Here is a 16,756-nt window from a genome sequence, read left to right on the forward strand (position 1 = left end):
GTTGTTGAGAAGGTTGATAGTTAAGAGATGAGAATTGAGGTAAGTAGAGAGTATGGAGGGTTTCATAAGTAGAAGAGTAAAAGCAGAACAGAAAAATGGAGAAAAACATGAATCCTGATGTAAGATTCCTACACAATTAGAGTGAACCTGCTAAACTAAGCCCCAGTGGAGCATCTACTCAATGAAAGTTATAGTTGCTTAATTGTGTCCAGCTCTTTTGCAACCCCATGGACTGTAACCCGTGAGGCTCCTCTGGCCATGGGATTCCCCAGGCAGGAATACTGGAATAAGTTGCCATGCCCTTCTCCAGGGAATCTTCCCAAACCAGGAGTTGAACTAGGGTCTCCTGCATTGCAGGCATAGGCATGAATCTTTACCATCTGAGCCAACAAGGATATGCATCTGCTCAATAATCAAGTTCAGTTTGGTGAGGGAAGTACTGTCTGTTTCACTCAACCTCTTGTCCTCCCTCAACAATTTTTATTTTCTTATTTATAAAAATTGGTGTACTAGAGTTTAGCCAAGAACTAACCATGAAAACACTAAACTGAATCCTAAATATTAACTCCTTTGTTGGTAATTTAAAAAAATAAAATAATTGCTTATGACATAGATGTGCCAATTCAGAAGAGGAGCTTAATTTTTAAAATATTTTAAAAGCTTTACTATTGATTCTACCACTAATTTGCCATATGACCTTATTTACTGATCCTCAGTTATTTTGTCCATAAAATGAGAATATTTTATCATTCATTGAACACAATCCCTCTGGTTCCTCTCTGCTCTAATATTCTAAGATTCTGCTTTACATCTTTTCAAATATTAGACAGTCTAGAGTGATTTTTACAATTCTTGTATGAGATGTTGATTGTTAGCTTTTGAAATAATACTTACATTTTGGCCCATTTATCTAGTTCCTCTTCCAGGTATGTTTTAACCATTTTTGGTTGAAGGCCAAGAGAATTTCCCGAGAAATAGATAGCTTCTTCATCCTTATTCACTAAAGATAAATCAACTGAAATAGAAGAAAATGAAAAAAAAAAATACTATTCAATTAATTAACATTATTCCATTTGGCATTGTTTATCCACTACAAACAATTAATGTACTTAACTCCAAGAAGGATGAGAAATATCTTACAATTCCTTCCAAGTATAGCATCAGGTTCTCTTAAAAATAATATTTTACATTTATATTTTAACATATAATTTAAATATTTAGATGCTTCTGTTTAGATATGTCATATGTATTATGCTCCACAAAGAAATCTAGATGAACAAGTACTTCCAATAATAAATAGCCAATAGAAAAAAGTTAAAACAAGAATTTCTACAGAAATTATATCAGCCTATCTAGTTATAGCAGAAGGTTATCAGAATTTGACAAGTAATGATACTCTGCATTAACTGGTGTTGCAGCACATAGACACAATCTAAATGATTATCGATATATCTGAAGTGGATATAATAAATGTGTACATTTTTATTCTCTCTCTATGCATACATGTTTAGGCAAAGGCTCTTTTCTTTATTTACTTCTTATTCAAATAAATGAGAGCTACACTAAGTTTTAATTCTACCTTGGTTGCAATAAATGTAATTTCAGCAGTAAATCAATCCATATGGTTAAAATATTTCCTAGAAATGCACAAGTTTATAATTGTGTTCTTGTAAGTTTTATCTTAATTCTATTGAAAAAAAACATTAAACTTCTGCTAAAATTTTACTGGAATAATTTTGTTGTATTCTTGTCTTTATTTAGATTACTTAAAATTTGCTGACTTTTTTTTTTTTTAACTTTACAATATTGTATTAGTTTTGCCAAATATCAAAATGAATCCACCACAGGTATACCTGTGTTCCCCATCCTGAACCCTCCTCCCTCCTCCCTCCCCATACCCTCCCTCTGGGTCATCCCAGTGCACCAGCCCCAAGCATCCAGTATCGTGCATCGAAAAAGGCCACCATTTAATTCAACCTGACAGCCTTTATAGATACTATCTTTGTTTTTCATTGGCATCTCTTAAGTCTGACTCTTTCTCAAATTGGAACCAGTCCATTGTTCCATGTCGGTTCTAACTGTTGCTTCTTGACCTGAATACAGATTTCTCATGAGGCAGGTAAGGTGGTTTGGTATTCCCATCTGTTGAAGAATATTCCAGTTTGTTGTGATCCACACAGTCAAAGGCTTTAGCATAGTGAAGGAAGCAGATGTTTTTTCCTGTAATTGTCTTGCTTTTTTGGAAGATCCAACAGATATTGGCAATTTGATCTCTCATTCCTCTGCCTTTTTTGAATCCAGTTTGAACATCTGGAAGTTCTCAGTTCATATCCTATTGAAGCCTAGCTTGGAGAATTTTGAGCATTACTTTGCTAGCGTGTGAGATGAGTGCAGTTGTGCTGTAGTTTGAGCATTCTTTGGCATTGCCTTTCTTTGGGATTAGAATGAAAACTGACCTTTTCCAGTTCTGTAGCCACTGCTGAGTTTCCAAATTTGCTGGCATCTTGAGTGCAGCACTTTCACAGTATCATCTTGTAGGAATTGAAATACCTCAACTGGAATTCCATCACCTCCACCAGCTTTGTTCATAGTGATGCTGCCTAAGGCCCACTTGACTTCTCATTCCAGGTTGTCTGATTCTAGGTGAGTGATCACACCGTTAGGGTTATCTGGGTCATTAAGATCTTTTTTGTATAGTTCTTCTGTGTATTCTTGTCACCTTTTCTTAGTTTCTTCTGCTTCTGTTAGGTCCATAAGTTTTCTGTCTTTTATTGTGCCCATCTTTGCATGAAACGTTCCCTTGGTATTTCTAATTTTCTTGAAGAGATCTTTAGCTTTTCCCATTCTATGGTTTTCCTCTATTTCTTTGCATTGATCACTTAGGAAGGCTTTCTTATTGCTCCTTGATATTCTTTGAAACTCTGCATTCAGATGGATATAGCTTTCTTTTTCTCCTTTCCTTTTTGCTTCTCTTTTTTTCTCAGCTATTTGTAAGGCCTACATTTTTGCCTTTTTGCATTTCTTTTTTTTGGTCAAGAAGCAACAGTTAGAACCAGACATGGAACAACAGACTGGTCCAAATTGGGGAAGAGTATGTCAAGGCTGCATATAGTCATCCTGCTTATTTAGCTTATATGCAGAATATATCATGTGAAAGGTCCAACTGAATGAAGCATAACCTGGAATCCAGATTTCTGGGAGAAATATCAAAACCTCAGCTATGCAGATGACACTATCTTTATGGCAGAAAGTGAACAGGAACTAAAAAGCCTCTTGATGAAAGTGAAAGAGGAGAGTGAAAAAGCTGGCTTAAAACTAGACATTCAGAAAACTAAGATCATAGCATCTGGTCCCATCACTTCATGGCAAAAGATGGGGTAACCATGAAAACAGTGACAGACTTTATTTTCTTGGGCTCCAAAATCACTGCACATGTTGACTGCTGCCATGAAATTAAAAGACACTTGCTACCTGGAAGAAAAGCTCTGACAAACCTAGATAGAATATTAAAAAGCAGAGATTTTACTTTGCCAACGAAGTTCCACATAGTCAAAGCTGTAGTTTTTCCTATAGTAATGTATGGATATGAGAGCTGAACCATAAAGACAGCTGGGCACTGAAGAATTGATGCTTTTGAACTGTGGTGTTGGAGAAGACTCTTGAGTGTCCCTTGGATTGCAAGGAGATCAAACCAGTTAATCCTAAAGGAAATCTGTCCTGAGTATTCATTGGAAGGACTGATGCTGAAGCTGAATCTCCAATCCTTTGGCCACCTGAGGCAAAGAGCTGACTCTCTGAAAAAAGACCTTGATGCTGGAAAAGTTGAGGGCAGGAGAGAAGAGGGCCAGAGGATGAGCTGGTTTGATGGCATTATCAACTCAACGGACATGAGTTTGAACAAGCTCCAGGAGTTGCTGATGGACAGGGAAGCCTGGCATGCTGCAGTCCATGGGGTTGCAAAGAGTCAGACACGACTGAGTGACTGAACTGAACTGAAGTCTGTCCCAATAAACAGATGTAAATATTGTTCATACATTTAAGTTGGATTAATCTAACAGTTCTTTGTCAATCTAGAGAACAAATTTTGAACGATTTTATTCAGAATTCAGAAGTTTCAGTCAGTGCACCATGGCTTAGATTTCAACTGAGCATTCTAAAAGTAGTTTAAAGACTAAACATGTTCTGTGTGTGTCAGCCTTATCAACAACCCAGAAAGAGGAGGGAACCACCCAGATATCTGCTCCCATGTTTTGTTTTTGTTTTTGTCTTGTTTTTTCTTAGTGGTGCTTTTATAGACAACTAAGTATTGGGTTTGGCATAGTCAATAAAGCAGAAGTAGATGTTTTTCTGGAACTCTTGCTTTTTTGATGATCCAATGGATGTTGGCAATTTGATCTCTGGTTCCTCTGCCTTTTCTGAATCTAGCTTGAACATCTGGAAGTTCACGGTTCACTTACTATCGGATCCTGGCATGGAGAATTTTGTGAGATGAATGCAATGTGTGGTAGTTTGACCAGCCTCCTGAGAAATCTATATACAAATTAAGAAGCAACAGTTAGAACTGGACATGGAGCAACAGACTGGTTCCAAACTGGGAAAGGAGCATGTCAAGGCTGTATATTGTCACCCTGCTTATTTAACTTATATACAGAGTACATCATGAGAAATGCTGGACTGGATGAAGCACAAGCTGGAATCAAGATTGCCGGGAGAAATATCAATAACTTCGGATCTGCAGATGACATCACACTTATTGCAGAAAGCAAAGAAGAAATAAAGAGCCTCTTGATAAAAGTGAAAGAGATGGTGAAAAACTTGGCTTAAAATTCAACGTTCAGAAAACTAAGATCATGGCATCTGGTCTCATCACTTCATGGTGAACAGATGGGGAAACAATGGAAACAGTGACAGAGGGCTCCTAAATCACTGCAGATGGTGACTGCAGCCATGGAATTAAAAGACACTTGCTGCTTGGAAGAAAAGTTGTGACCAACCTAGACAGCATATTAAAAAGCAGAGACATTACTTTGCCAACAAAGGTCCATTTAGTCAAAGCTATGGTTTTTGCAGTAGTCATGTATGGATGTGAGAGTTGGACTATAAAGAAAGCTAAGCACTGAAGAATTGATGCTTTTGAATTGTGGTGTTGGAAAAGACTCTTGAGAGTCCCTTGGACTGCAAAGAGATCCAACCAGTCCATCCTAAAGGAAATCAGTCCTGAATAATCACTGGAAAAACTGATGCTGAAGCTGAAACTCCAGTCTTTTGGCCACCTGATGTGAAGAACTGACTCATTGGAAAAGACCCTCATGATTCAAAAGACTGAAGGCAGGAGGAAAAGGGGATGACAGAGGATGAGATGGTTAGATGACATCACTGACTCAAAGCACATGAGTTTAAGTAAACTCTGGGGGTTCTTGATGGACAGGGAGGTCTGGCGTATTGCAGTCCATGGGGTCACAAAAAGACAGACACCACTGAGTGACTGAACTGAACTGAACTGAACTGAAATATTGGGTTACTGTTATTTAGAAAATCATTTTTAAAATGTGTTCTTATGAAAGAAAAGCAGAATTGTAAAGTATTTTGTCACATGTCTTCCAAAAGTGGGTTCCCCATTTTCTTTATTTTCCTTTTACTTGGTTGCATATTTTTTAAGTCTTAAAGCACATCTAACGACATCATAAGAGCATTCCATTGGCATTAGGTAAAGAAGTACAATAGAGTATCAAGAAAGTACCTTTTATAATAAGAATGATGAGATAACATTCTACTCTCCAGCTCAATCCCATCAGATCTTTACAACATCAAAGACCTATAGACCTTTAAGCTGCGGGGGCCTCGGCTTCTCTTGTGCCAGAAGAATGATAAGAAAATTTGGTATTGAAATTTGGTGCTCTTGGCTGTCATGGGGTTCTGTACTAATTTCTAGAAACATACAACCTGCCAAAATTGAATTAAGAAGAAATAGACAACTTGAACAGACCAATCATTATTAGATAAAATGAGTTTGTAATAGGAAAAAACAAAATCAAATCAATACCTCCCAGCAAACAAAAGTCCAGGACAGGACAGCTTCACAAGGGAATTCTAGCAAAAATATAAAGGATAACTAATACATATCCTCCTCAAACTATCCCCCAAAGTTCAAAAGAACTCTCAAATTCGTTCTATGAGTCCACAATTGCCCTGATATAAAAACAAAACAGACGACAAAAACTACAAAACAAAAACTGCAACAACAACAAAAATGCAGATCGGTATCTCTGATGACTATAGATGCAAAAGTACTCAATGAAATATTAGCAAATGGAATCTAATATAAAAAACGATCATACACCATAATTGAGTTGGATTTATTTCATAGTCACAAGCATGGCTCAGGATTCACAAATCAATGTGATGCACCACATTAACAGTAGGAAGGATAAAAATCTCATGATTATCTCAATAGATGCAGCAAAAACTTTTCATAAAATTCAATATCCCCACATGATTAAAAAAAAAAACTACTCTCATCAAAGCAGATCTAGAGGGACAATATCTCAACATAATAAAGGCCATTTAAGCCAAACTCATACTCAATGACTCATTACATCAGAAAGAATAAAACACCCAGAAAACAAAAAAATAAATAAATAGCTAAAATAGGGAAAGACCTATACTCTGAAAACGTTAATGAATGAAATTGAAGGTGATGCAAATAAATGGAAAGTTATCTCATGAAGTTAAGCTGAAAGAATCAATGTTGTTAAAATTATCATGTTACCCAAAGCAATCTTCATATTCAATCCAATGCCTATCAAAATACCCATGAATTTTTTCACAGAACTAGAATAAATAGCCCTAAATTTCATATGGAATTCTGAAAGGCCCCAAATTGTCAGCAATCTTGAGAAAATAAACAAAGCTGGAGGTGTCACCCTCTCAGACTTCAGACTATTTTATAAAACAACAGAAATCAAAACAATGTGGTTTTAAACAAACACAGACATGTATCAGTGGAACAGAATAGAAATCCCAGAATAGAGAATTGCACAAATAAAACACTCCCTTAAATTCCTAACTCTTTGTTACAGCCCAGGAACTTTTTCCATATACCATACTTGAAGGGTCAAGTATGGATGTGAGAGTTGGACTATAAAGAAAGATGAGTGCCGAAGAATTGATGCTTTTGAACTGTGGTGTTGGAGAAGACTCTCGAGAGTCCCTTGGACTGCAAGGAGATCCAACCAGTCCACCCTAAAGGAGATCAGTCCTGGGTGTTCATTGGAAGGACTGATGTTGAAGCTGAAACTCCAATACTTTGGCCACCTGATGAGAAGAGCTGACTCATTTGAAAAGACCCTGATGCTGGGAAAGATTGAGGGCAGGAGGGGAAGGGGACGACAGAGGATGAGATGGTTGGATGGCATCATCGACTCAATGGACATGGGTTTGGGTAAATTCCAGGAGTTGGTAATGGACAGGGAGGCCTGGCGTGCTGCGGTTCATGGGGTCACAAAGAGTTGGACACTACTGAATGACTGAACTGAACTGAACTGATACTTGAAAGGAAAAGGAAATATGTTGAACATAGGATTTCCAAATTGTTAGCTTCTGAATTTTCCTCACCTACAGGATCCATTGTTTGTTCACTGAATGTCTGGAGCTGTTCTTCATTTGTGCCAAGAGAAGTCCCTTGGTTAGAATGTCCATTATTTTCTGGACCTCGGATTCAGTCATGACTCATTGATTTCCATCTTTAAATTATCAATTGTCATGTCAATTATTCTTGATTGTCTTGCTGATCATTGCTGATAATTTTCTGCTGCTTCCTAATAGCTTAAGTCCAAGTCTAGAGTCTTCTGAAATAAAATCATGAGAATGGATAAGATCCAGGTATGTTCATGGTCTGGGAAGAGTTCCTTTTCTGAAAATATTCATTGCATTTATTCTTTCTTCCAAAGTCAAGTTTGACATAAACTGGTCATTTTTATTCTTCAGGATATTTTCTGTGTGTTTAAAGTTTCTTAGCATACTGAGGATTTGGTATTCTGCCAAAATATGTATTTTGGAAATGATGCATTCATATTACTTTTCTTTGAGTAGGAGATATCAATTTAGACATACATTTTTGTAATTTCTCAACAGTTCTCTTGCATATGTTGCCATTGGCCTCCAGATATTCCCTTTCATATTGTATTAGTGTACATCTTATTGAGCTCATTTTAGCCTGGTTACATCTATACACTCTATCTCCCAATAAGGTAACTTTCTGTGGTACTTGGGGTTAGGACACATAAGCTTTTAGGGATACAATTCAACCCATAGCATCTTCCTTGAAGGTTCACTTGACTTTAAATAGTCTAAGAACTCAAGAGTTTCAGCTTTCTACAAAAAGGCCTCACCTCATTTGTCTGGAAGTCTCATCTGTTGACAAAGGTTGTTATATGATTGATATAGAGTTCATGATTCTGGATATTCATTTGCTTCTTAGTAATTTCAGTGCATCAAAAATGTTTATCACTCCAGACCTTAATTGCATATCCTTTAAGTTCATTCATATGTCTCAAACCTAATCCAAGAACCAATTTCATTTTTCCTTCTTAAATATAAATCAAAATTTCAACATCACTTCCAATTCAAAGCTTTATGCATTACCAGCTCAGGGTTGATCTAATTCAGAAAAGTATAGTTTGAAACAGAGGAATATGTTGACAGTAGTTTGTTCTTGTTCCTCACTGCTGCTACTTTTAATTTCATAAATGAAATGAGGAAATAAAGACAAGAAAAACTTAATCTAGCTTTAGTACCTTTGTATTAGTAGATCTTTCCTTTATGGGTTACTTTTTTTGTACTTTTTTTCTGTAGCAGTGCCTCTTACTGGAGACTTCCTATATTTAGTTGCCTCAAGTAGTGAATGCACACTTCAGCTGATGTCTTTTGATCCTATTCACTATCACTGCCTGCCACCTTTTCCAGTATATTTCAAGACCGTTACTGCTGTAGTTAAAATAAGCCAACAAGTAGCCCTCCCAGGTCAGGTGCTTTTGAAGTGATTTAATTCTACTATATTTCACTAGGTTCAGCTACCTGAAAGGAAATATGCCCCCTAAATATATTAATTATTGGCATTCTAATGAAGCTATTTTAAATTTTTAGTTGTAACTATTTTAGAGTCTTTGAATAGAATTTTACATCTTCAACATATATAAATTTTCTACTATAATGCTGTCCACAAAAAGAACACTCAGTGTGTTTAGAACAGCCAACTAATATTACTAGAGTTGGCCAAACAGCATCCTAATTGTAAATATGTTGGTAGATACCAGTATTGGATATTATGTCTTTGGAAGAGATAGTCATTTTAAAATCATAAATATGTGGGTGTAATACTCTTTATACCAGTTATTATAATCTATTCATGAAAGATTAATTTTTAAGAATTATATATATATATATATGTATGCTGCTGCTAAGTCGCTTCAGTCGTGTCCAACTCTGTGCGACCCCATAGATGGCAGCCCACCAGGCTCCCCTGTCCCTGGGATTCTCCAGGTAAGAACACTGGAGTGGGTTGCCATTTCCTTCTCCAATGCATGAAAGTGAAAAGTGAAAGTGAAGTCGCTCAGTCGTATCCGACTCTTAGCGACCCCATGGACTGCAGCCTACCAGGCTCCTCCATCCATGGGATTTTCCAGACAAGAGTACTGGAGTGGGGTGCCATTGCCTTCTCCATATATATGTGTGTGTGCGTGTGTATATATATATACACACGCACACACACTCATAAGGAGATATATATATATATATATATATATATGATGATCTCCTTATGATCTTTATATAAAGAGAGCTGAGCACTGAAGAATATATGCTTTTGAACTGTGGTGTTGGAGAAGACTCTTGAGACTCCCTGGACTACAAGGGGATCCAACCAGTCCATCCTAAAGGAAATCAGTCTTGAATATTCATTGGGAAGGACTGATGCTGAAGCTGAAACTCCAATCCTTTGGCCACCTGATGCAAAGAACCGACTCATTTGAAAAGACCCCGATTCTGGGAAAGATTGAAGGTGGGAAGAAAAGGGGACAACACAGGATGAGATGGTTGGATGGCATCACTGACAATGCACATGAGTTTTAGTAAACTCTGGGAGTTGGTGATGGACAGAGAGGCATGGCCTGCTGCAGTCCATGGGGTCTCAAAGAGTCGGACACGACTGAGCGACTGAACTGTACTGATGAGCTTTATGTATTTCAATTTATTAATAATGTATGTGCCAGTCTATCATATAGTCACATTTCAGAAGGCCTGGACATAATCCTCTTATTAAAAACAGAGCAAAATAATAACTTGTGGCTTCCAAGTGAAACAGAGTAGTCATCAGTTAGATCCATTAAATGATAACTTGCTTAATGAATAATAAGCTATAATCTGCCTTTACCAAATAAGCTGGCTTTCACTGTTTTTTTAGACACACTTGCATATCTTCTAAGCAGCATGTAGCTGAAACAATGTTTTCCCAAGTTTTCATTCAGGAACTTGGAGTCAACTCAGGCCAGTTTGAGCTCAAACCAGTTAAAACTGGTTGGGATCACTGGGCATGTGACAGCATCTAATAGGTGAACTTTTGATGTTAGAGGGCCAAAATGTCCACTCTCAGGTCATGCTGCTACTGCTAAGTCACTTCAGTCGTGTCCGACTCTGTGCGACCCCATAGACGGCAGCCCACCAGGCTCCCCCATCCCTGGGATTCTCCAGGCAAGAACACTGGAGTGGGTTGCCATTTCCTTCTCCAATGTGTGAAAGTGAAAAGTGAAAGTGAAGTCGCTCAGTCGTGCCCGACTCTTAGCGACTCCATGAACTGCAGCCTACCAGGCTCCTCCATCCATGGGATTTTCCAGGCAAGAGTACTGGAATGGGGTGCCATCGCCTTCTCAGCTCAGGTCATGCTAAGCTCACCATTTTCTGAACATGTGTCCCATGAAGAAGAATGTAGCTCAGTTGTGCCTCTGCAGGATCATTACCTCACTTTTTCTTATCTACAATTATATTTCTTCACCCCTCCCCCAAGCCTCAGACTACCCTGGTTCTTTATCTCATAGTATCTACAACCCTTCACCTTCAGGGAAGAGGATTTGAGATTTGCTCTCCTGTCTCCTTGCTTCACTCTCTCATGAATAACCCTTTTATTGCTACAAATCTCGGCATCTCAGTGTTTGTCATGTTGCAGATGAACCTGATTTGGTAACACAAACATAAAAATCATATTTTACACTCAGTCTTCCCTGCATACTGATGGGGTCATGGCAGGTAGGTAGGTATGTAATAAGCCTACTTCTGGGAGGTTTCTTCAAGGGAGAGCACACACACACACTTTTCTTCTTTGACCCTATCTGCTCCTGTTATTTGAAATATAGCTTGCAAAATGTTCTTCCCTCTGAAGGATAAGATCTAGTTGGCTGCCTTCCCACTGGAGTCTGCCCAGATGACACTCACTCAAACATAGAGAAATCAGTCTCTATTTCTAGGGAGCAGATAGCCTAATACAAAAGAAAAGAGAAGGATACAAATAAGTCTTAACTGTTCCTCCCTAAAATGCAGAATACAACTGCCTCTAGAAGTTCAACATGTCTACAAAATTTAGCTTTTAATTAAGAGATACTCCATTGTTTTTCTTATGGATATTAGATATTTAAGTCATTATTAAAATCACAAGTGTGTGTGTGTTAGTTGCTCAGTCATGTCCGACTCTTTGCAACTCCACGAACTGTAATCCACCAGGCTTCTTTGTCATGGAATTCTCCAGGCAAGAATACTGGAGTGGATTGCCATTCCCTTCTCCAGAGGATCTTCCCAACCCAGGGATCGAACCCTGGTCTCCTGTATTACAGGCAAATTCTTTACTGTTTGAGCTACAGGGAAGTCTTTATTAAAATCACATAGTCCTAACTGGATAAAGCCTTTGTTTAACACAGTGTTAACTGTCCTTAAATAAAGCATTCCAGTTTATGTTGAAAAGCATACTTTCCCTCATTTTGTTTACTGTTACCTCCTACTCATCACTGTTCTGAGACTACCAATAGCTGAACTGAAGAGCCTGCATTATGTTATGTGAAAGCCCTGAATACAAACTCAAGCATGACAGTTTTCTATGTCAGTTTTATGTAACCAGTGCTAAATATGACAAAGTCAGAATAAGAGTAGATCTTATTTAGATAGCTTAAATTTAACTTACTGAAGATGGTTGGCAGTGCCAAATTGAAGGAGCCATCAGGCTTATCTTCATCTCCATATTCTTGAGTTTCACTTCCTCACTTAATTCTTAACCACTGTTCAAATATCATCTCAGCAGTGTTTCCTTCCCTGAGTCCCCTGAGTAAAACGAAACTCTTCCCACCCTCCCAGCCCTTAAACTCTTAGAGCACTATCTGACAGAGTACACCTAACATTGTTTGTAGTTTTGTTTATTAGATCTCCTCATACTAGAATAAAACATTCAGGAATGTGATAATGTTGCTCTTTAGTCCACTGATAAACTGTTTTGAGAATAGTGTCTCAAACAGATTTAGTACTTAATAAATATTTGTTGAAAGGATGAAACTTCAGACAGTAAGGAACTCCTAGAGTGAGAATAACGAGAGCAGAAGTTAATTAGTCTAACTCTCTGTGACACAACCCAAAGTGAGCTAGTTACAGATGACTGGATTCCCCTGAGTCTAATTTAGTAATTCTGGGGTGGTAACCAAGAACTGGCAAGTTCTGGTTAGTTCCCTGGTGATCTTCACATGCTGGTCAGAAAATCACACTTTGACAATAACTAATTTAAAAAAACTCTTGGAGTTAATGAAGTAAAACTTTGTATCATTCAAAACTATACTTTTTAAAAAATCAATTGTTTAGATTGATTGAATTTTTACTGAATCAATTCATCTTCTTTCCCTTTCTGTATATATATAGAAAATTAAAATTATTAAAAATCAACAAAAATTTAACCGTTTGTAGTTTTTAAGTTATTTTCTATTTATAAAAATGTGATACCCATAATCAGGATACTTGAGTCAGCTTTTAAGTGTAATGAAGTGGCTACATGTGCATTGCTATATTTATCTGGGTTCTGATTAAATTATCTCAAAGCTTAGTAAAAGAGCCCTATGTTGATCTGTATTAAAATCAGACCACAGAGCCTCTCAGGATAAACACTGTGAGCATGTTTCAAGGCATGAGGGGGATTGTGTAAAGGTAACTAATAAATGTGTGTTGAAAGTAAGTGATTCAACATGAGGATGAGAGTTATGTTAGTTAATAAGGCTTAAGTTCAATAACAGAAAAAAATGATGAATTCAAAATAGCATTTGAATTCACTTTCTGTCTATGCATTCATTTCAATAGACTTTTGTCCTTAAAAACCCAAATCCCTAATGGTTTTACTTTGAAGAAAGACATCTTAAGAAAAGAATGATGACAAAGAAGTCAAAACTCCTATTGTATCATCTTCAATGTTGAGGAAATAGCCATTGTGTCTAGATGTAGCCATTATTTAGCATTATTTTCCAAGAAATCTCGGCCCAGGCTGCAGCTACCATGTACCACTAGCCATTTTCTTTTCTTATTCTTCCTTGTCTCTGATACCATTATCTACCCTCACTGGAAAGGCTTTGCTGCTTGCTTACTTTGTTGTGTCTGTTTTTCTTATCATTCATGAAAAGGAACAAAATATTTTTTTAATCACGAGAAAATTAGAATTTGCAATAAGTAACATAAAGTTCTAGAGCCTTGATTCTCAATTTATAGTTCTGTTGTGTGTGGAGGGCAATCATAAACTCTGGCACTCCAGGGTTCTGCTGTCATCCCTCATCTAAGTGCAAGAAAGTGAAAGTGAAGTCTCTCAGTCATGTCCGACTCTTTGGGACCCCGTGGGACTGTAACCTACCAGGTTCCTCCGTTCATGGGATTCTCCAGGCAAGAATACTGGAGTGGATTGCCATTTCCTTCTCCAAGGGATCTTCCCGACTCAGGGATCGAACCCAGGTCTCCTGCATTGCAGGCAGACGCTTTACCCTCTGAGCTACCAGGGAAACATCCCTTGTCTAGGGGCTCATTAAAGCCCCAGGTAGCCCAGAGGCTGGAGAGTGCATTGGGACAACAGGGTCATAATGTGTCTTAAGTGGGTCCTTGGAATTTTCAAGGACTTCCACACTATGTTCTGTATGCTACCATGTCCTTAACTTCCCATCATGATAGAATATTCCTAGACTTAATTTCATCATTTTCACACATTAATATTCCTTTTTATCCTTAAGTTTCAAAGCAAAATGCACTTACATTCTAGATTCCAGAAAGACATAGAAGATTTTTTTTTCTTATGATCTCAGATCACTTCACTTACAACCCCATTTTATCTGGTCTCATCAATGTCTTCCTCAGTTAATTGTAAGCAACTTTAAAATGGATATAAATCCTCCTCTTATTGTGTGTGTGTGTGTGTGTGTGTGTGTGTGTGTGTGTGTGCACTCAGTCTTGTCTAACTCTTGCAACCCCATGGACTATAGCCCTCCAGGACTCCTCTGTCCATGGGGTTTCTCAGGCAAGAGTACTGGAGTGGGTTGCCATTTCTTTCTCCAGAGGATTTTCCCAACCCAGGGATTGAGCCTCATCTCTGGTGTCTCCTGCAGGGCAGGCAGATTCTTTACCACTGAGCCAGGGAAGCCCTCTTCTTATTGTATCCTTCCATAATTCTACAAGGTGCCATCCCATGTTGCATAATGAAATATAAGCCAAATAGGAAAGTTATGTGACCTGATCTCATTTTAAAATCATATTCGGTAATGCTCTTGGATTACAAGTATCCAGAATTGTACCTGCCACAATTAATTTGAAGAAAAAAGGAAATTAGACTGAATTAGAAAGTATGTGAAATCCATTTTGGTAGATCAATTCCATTCAAACTGGTAGCCTTTTTCATTGACATAAAATGAAGCAAAGCCAAATACAAACTATTGCTTCATCTTTTTTAACCTGTTACCTATTTTTTTTAAACAGAACATCCTCCAAAATAAGAGTAAGTTTCTTTTTTTAAACAGAACATCTTCCAAAACAAGAACAGATTCAGTATTAAGTTTTTAAAAAGCAATATGCATTTCTTAGGCATTTTATTAAGTAAGTCTTATACATGCCACAGCACACAGAGTTAGATATCCATGTAATATCCCTCCTAATATATCCAAGTTCCAGAATAATATCCCCTCTTAGACTAATGTGCTGTCATGAACTAGGTACCAGAAAATAAAAGATATACTAATACTGTATTGAAAAGGAATTGTTTTGAGCTCTAAGTGAGTAAGAGAACAAGTAAATGCATCCGCTATAATTTTCAATCAGGCATTCTATTGTTCAGAGAACTAGATGACAATATAAGAACACTGAAAGTATTTTTCTTTTCAGCAGAGGAGAGGAAACATATAGGATCTGTGACTAAATTAGGCTGACAGGTTGATTTAATGCCGCCAGGAACCTGCTGTTTGCAGACATGATTGCAATGGCTCTATTATGTAACAGAACAATGATTTTCAAAGATTTGTGATAAACACATTCAGTAGAAAATATAATAACAAATTGATTAAGGAAAGTAAAACCCTTTCCAGTGTTCTTACTTGGAGGCAGATCCTGCATTTTGGGAATATAAAAACACTCCCTGAAGTGCCTCAGCTTGTCTTCTTCATCGAGGCGGAGAGCAACTCTCTCATCTGTTGGGTGACATCTAAGTTCAGATGCGATGCGCCGCAATGTATCCGTTGGTAACTCAAGAGGTGAAGGCTCCATTACAAGTTCTCCTCTAAAAATACATTTGAAAAAAAAACTAAAAATAATCAAGCCACTGTCATTTTTCTTCAGTAGAAAATTAGCCTTTTAGGTAAAACACCTTTTATTTTAACAAAGTTTCTAGTCTTCCCAACCTCACAAATGATATAATTAACAATTGGAATTCAAACCCATGCCTGAATTTTTCTTATGTAAGGAAAATAATAGTAACTTAGGGATTTGAAAAAGCTGAATTAGGTAATGATGCTCAAGACAAGGTCAGCCTTCAATAGATGTTAGGTCTTTTCTTTGTTATTTTCCAAGAAATGGTCCCAGTTAATGATTTTCAAACATATATAATGTTGGCATCTTTTCTTTAGATGTCTTACTTACTAGGAGGTGAGAATAAAGAAGCTTTTGTGAAAAGTGTAGAAGAGCAGTGCTCCACTGAGCTCATCTTCCTTTTCTCTAGCTCTCCTCAACTCTCCCATCCTCAGTAATTTTTGGATCATAGTTTTACAAATAGAGACATATACACAATAGAACCCTAGCAAATTATTTACTGTGAATAAAAACAATATCAATGAAAAATATTTAAATACTTTAAATAATGTTAGTGATTTTTTTCCCATATGAAGACCAATGAGATCTACGAACTGCTGATAATGAAGCATTTCTCCTCTTTCACAATCATATAGTCCATCCTTGAACAAAGCAGGGACCTCTGGTGTTACTTGAAACCACATCCTGCTTCATTTAATCATTATCTAACACTTCCTATATTTTTGGAAAGAAAACTTAAATTCCTGAAATGGATAAATAGCAATGGAGATTTCTATTTCTTTTTTCAAAAATAATTATATTTCCCAAAATTTCATTTTTTTTTTTTTTAAATTGAGCAAGAATTGTACAGGCTTCCAGTTCAAGATAGCGGTGCAGGTATATACTGAACTCACCCACCCCCACAGAC

General features: G+C 37.3%; 1 protein-coding gene across 2 annotated transcripts in view; it reads right to left on the reverse strand.

Moving 5' to 3' along the window:
- Positions 1-16,756, reverse strand: part of KYNU (kynureninase) — a 121,422-nt gene that overhangs the window by 98,085 nt on the left and 6,581 nt on the right. For both annotated transcript variants that reach the window (XM_070768326.1, XM_019973292.2), the window contains 2 exons: positions 15,639-15,820; positions 895-1,015 (listed from right to left, as the gene is read on the reverse strand). In XM_070768326.1, the coding sequence (XP_070624427.1) occupies positions 895-1,015; positions 15,639-15,820 (303 nt within the window). The remainder of the gene's footprint in view (positions 1-894; positions 1,016-15,638; positions 15,821-16,756) is intronic.

This window comes from Bos indicus, chromosome 2 (genome assembly GCF_029378745.1).
Source record: "Bos indicus isolate NIAB-ARS_2022 breed Sahiwal x Tharparkar chromosome 2, NIAB-ARS_B.indTharparkar_mat_pri_1.0, whole genome shotgun sequence".
In the NCBI taxonomy this organism is placed as follows: domain Eukaryota; kingdom Metazoa; phylum Chordata; class Mammalia; order Artiodactyla; family Bovidae; genus Bos; species Bos indicus.